At 53.0% G+C, this 2,713-nt stretch overlaps 1 protein-coding gene across 1 annotated transcript; it reads right to left on the reverse strand.

Annotated features, from left to right (window-relative positions):
- Positions 1-1,344: 1,344 nt before the first annotated feature.
- On the reverse strand, positions 1,345-2,223 carry NFILZ (NFIL3 like basic leucine zipper). The gene has a single exon (XM_068996992.1). It carries the CDS (start codon positions 2,221-2,223, stop codon positions 1,345-1,347), a length of 879 nt encoding a protein of 292 aa, XP_068853093.1.
- Positions 2,224-2,713: the final 490 nt, after the last annotated feature.

Below are 2,713 nucleotides of genomic sequence, written 5' to 3' on the forward strand. Positions count from 1 at the left end.
CTCTGCAGGTGGGGTCTCACCTGAGTGGAGCAGAGGGGCAGACACACAGAGGAACAGGAGAATCCTTCAAGCTGGAGAACTGAAGAGGTGGAGACTCCCAGGGATGTTGAGCTCCACTGCCAGCTTTGGTTCCCAGCAGGGCTGGGCAGGCCTTGCAGCTCTTCTGTCCTTTGGGACATGGGACATGGACTGAAAATGTGTGGTTGGGGCAGAGGAGAACAGCCTGAAGTCGCTTTTTCACTTTGAGATCTTCTTCCATCAGGCTGGGACTGATGGAATCATCAGATTGGGCTGGTTTTGTCCAACAAGTCAAAAAATGTTTGGGGCTGACAGACCTGGCAACATCAGAACTGCAGGAGCATCCTTTCCTTGGGAAAAGAGAGAAAGCAGGAAAGATCTGAGGAGAGGAAGTTACAGCTATACCTGGAATGTATCCCTGAGAATTCTCTTTGGCTTGAAAACTGAGCAACAGCTCCTAGGAGGCTCAAGACCCCTTACAAAGGAAAAGCAGGCAGAAGGCAGGACGGACAGGGACCGTGTCCCAGCAGATGCAGGAATACAAACACCATGTGCAGCTTGTTCCTGTTTGATAAAGAGTTCCCAAATACTCAAAGATCGGGTCTGAAAATGCCTTTTTTAAAAGAAAGAAGCAAAGCTAAAATATTTTTTACATTTCAATAATAATAATGATAAAAAAATATTTCGTTTTCCATAAGAACAGTTGCAAAGATAAATGAAATTATCTTCTGGATCACAGCGTGTCTGGTCACAGAGGAAGAGTCCGTTCTCTCTGGAGATAAATTATTGTAAACTGGAATAAAGGGGAGGAGGTGCTGCTCTCATTTCATGCCAGCGTAAATCCACACTCCCAGAGTCACAACCCCTTTTTATTTTCTCCAGACAGCTGAGGGGTCTGAAGCTGGTTCCATCAACAGTTTCCTGTGTCAGGGAATTCCAACTTCAGGCACATTGGTGAGGATGAGGGCGGTGATGAAGCAAAGGCCACTACAGTGGTTGATACCCCTGGCAGCTGTAGTTACAAGGTGTCACATTGTGTGGGAACCATCCCCACTGTCTTGGCCTCTTCCTGCCCCTTCACACCTCCAGTTTGAGCTTGCTGTGGTAGCAGAGCCACCAGTGAGCCCGGGGGACCACAGGGTCCTGGCCAGCTGCAGCTGTGCTGTAGTGATACAGCCCCAGAAACTCCCTCAGTGTTTACACAGAGCAGGGAAAATGACACCCATGTTTGGAGAAAAAGACATTTCCCTCCCACCTCATCCTTCCAAACCCTCCGTGTCCTTGGGATGTCTCACTGTGGCCCCACAGCAGCCGTTCTCTGCTGCCTCAGTGTGAGTCCAGCCCAGTCTCCTCCAGACCAGCCAGGGCTTTGCTTTTAATCCGGAGCTTGTGTGGGAGGGCAGCAAAGCTCCGGCCCTTCAGCTGCTCTTCTGAAGGGCAGGGCACATTGCAGGGGGGCACAGGAGAAGTTTTGGGCACTTGTTGCTCGTCATCTTCATCCGACACCGCGATGCTGCTCTCCTTCCTGGCCTCGGCGGTGCCAGTGGACGGGCATAAGAAGCAGGTGCTGCCCAGCCAAGGCCAGGGGAAGGGGTGTTTGTCTGGGCAAGGGTAGCTGAGGTATGGAGAGCAAACTGTGGGGCTGAAGGACGCCTCAAACCTTTTGGGCTGCTGGAGGCCAGGAGTGTCCATGGGAATGGGTTTGGAGCCGCAGCCGAAGATGTTTGTGGAGGGGTCGAAAGTTTTGCAAGGAAGCTCAGCCGGTTCCAGCACCTTGGGCACGAAGCTCTTCTGGGCAGGGCAGCAGGAGTCACCCGCAAAGGGCTCCATGCCCAGCAGCGGGGAGGCTGCCCGGTGCCCCCTGAGGTAGAGCCCGAGGGGACGGCCCTGGCAGGGGCTGGGCTCGGGGCTGAGGAGCCCGAAGCGCAGCTTGAGGGACAGCAGCTCGGTCCTGAGCACGGCGTTCTCGCGGCTCAGCGCTGCCAGCTGGCTCTCCATGGCCACGTCGTTGAGGCGCCGCTTCTCCCGCGAGCGCTTGGCGGCCTCGTTGTTCTTGCGCCTCTTCTCCCAGTACATGGTGTCCTTCTTGTCGTCCGGCATGAATTCCCGCTTCCGCCGGGAATGTCCGCCCGCCTTCCCCAGGAGCAGCTGGGCCCTGCCCTGCTGCAGCACCAGCTCGCTCCGAGGGGCCAGGAAGTTCTCCATGGTGGTGGAGAAGGAAGCTGCGGTTCTGTTGGAATGAGAACATTCATTAGTTACTGTTGGGAAATAGAATTATTGGGATCAATAAAAGAACTGTGCAAGCAATAGGGCTGGAAGTTTTTAGGCTTGTGTGTGTGAGAGACACTTTCCATGGGAAAGTCCCTGTGGGAAGGAAAACAATCAGCCTGAGAAAAAACAGGGAGTGAAGAACTTGCAGCTGTGCTGTCCGGGAGTGAAACGAGGGAGGTGAGCACGAAATTCTTTTGATCATAACAAGACTGTGGAGACTTGCCAATGTAGGTCCAATTATGTAGAAATAGAAATGTGTCTTGATAAGCTTTAAGCCACTTAGGAGCTAACAAGCTGGTATACTATATAAGTGCCTTTGGACTGCTAATAAACGGAGTTCATTTATCAACCATATTGGTTTGGATTCTCTTTCTCGCTCCCCCCGCCGGGGATCCGAGCTCCTCGTCCCGCGTGGCTTCTAACA

The sequence above is a fragment of the Aphelocoma coerulescens genome, chromosome 28, assembly GCF_041296385.1.
Source record: "Aphelocoma coerulescens isolate FSJ_1873_10779 chromosome 28, UR_Acoe_1.0, whole genome shotgun sequence".
In the NCBI taxonomy this organism is placed as follows: Eukaryota; Metazoa; Chordata; class Aves; order Passeriformes; family Corvidae; genus Aphelocoma; species Aphelocoma coerulescens.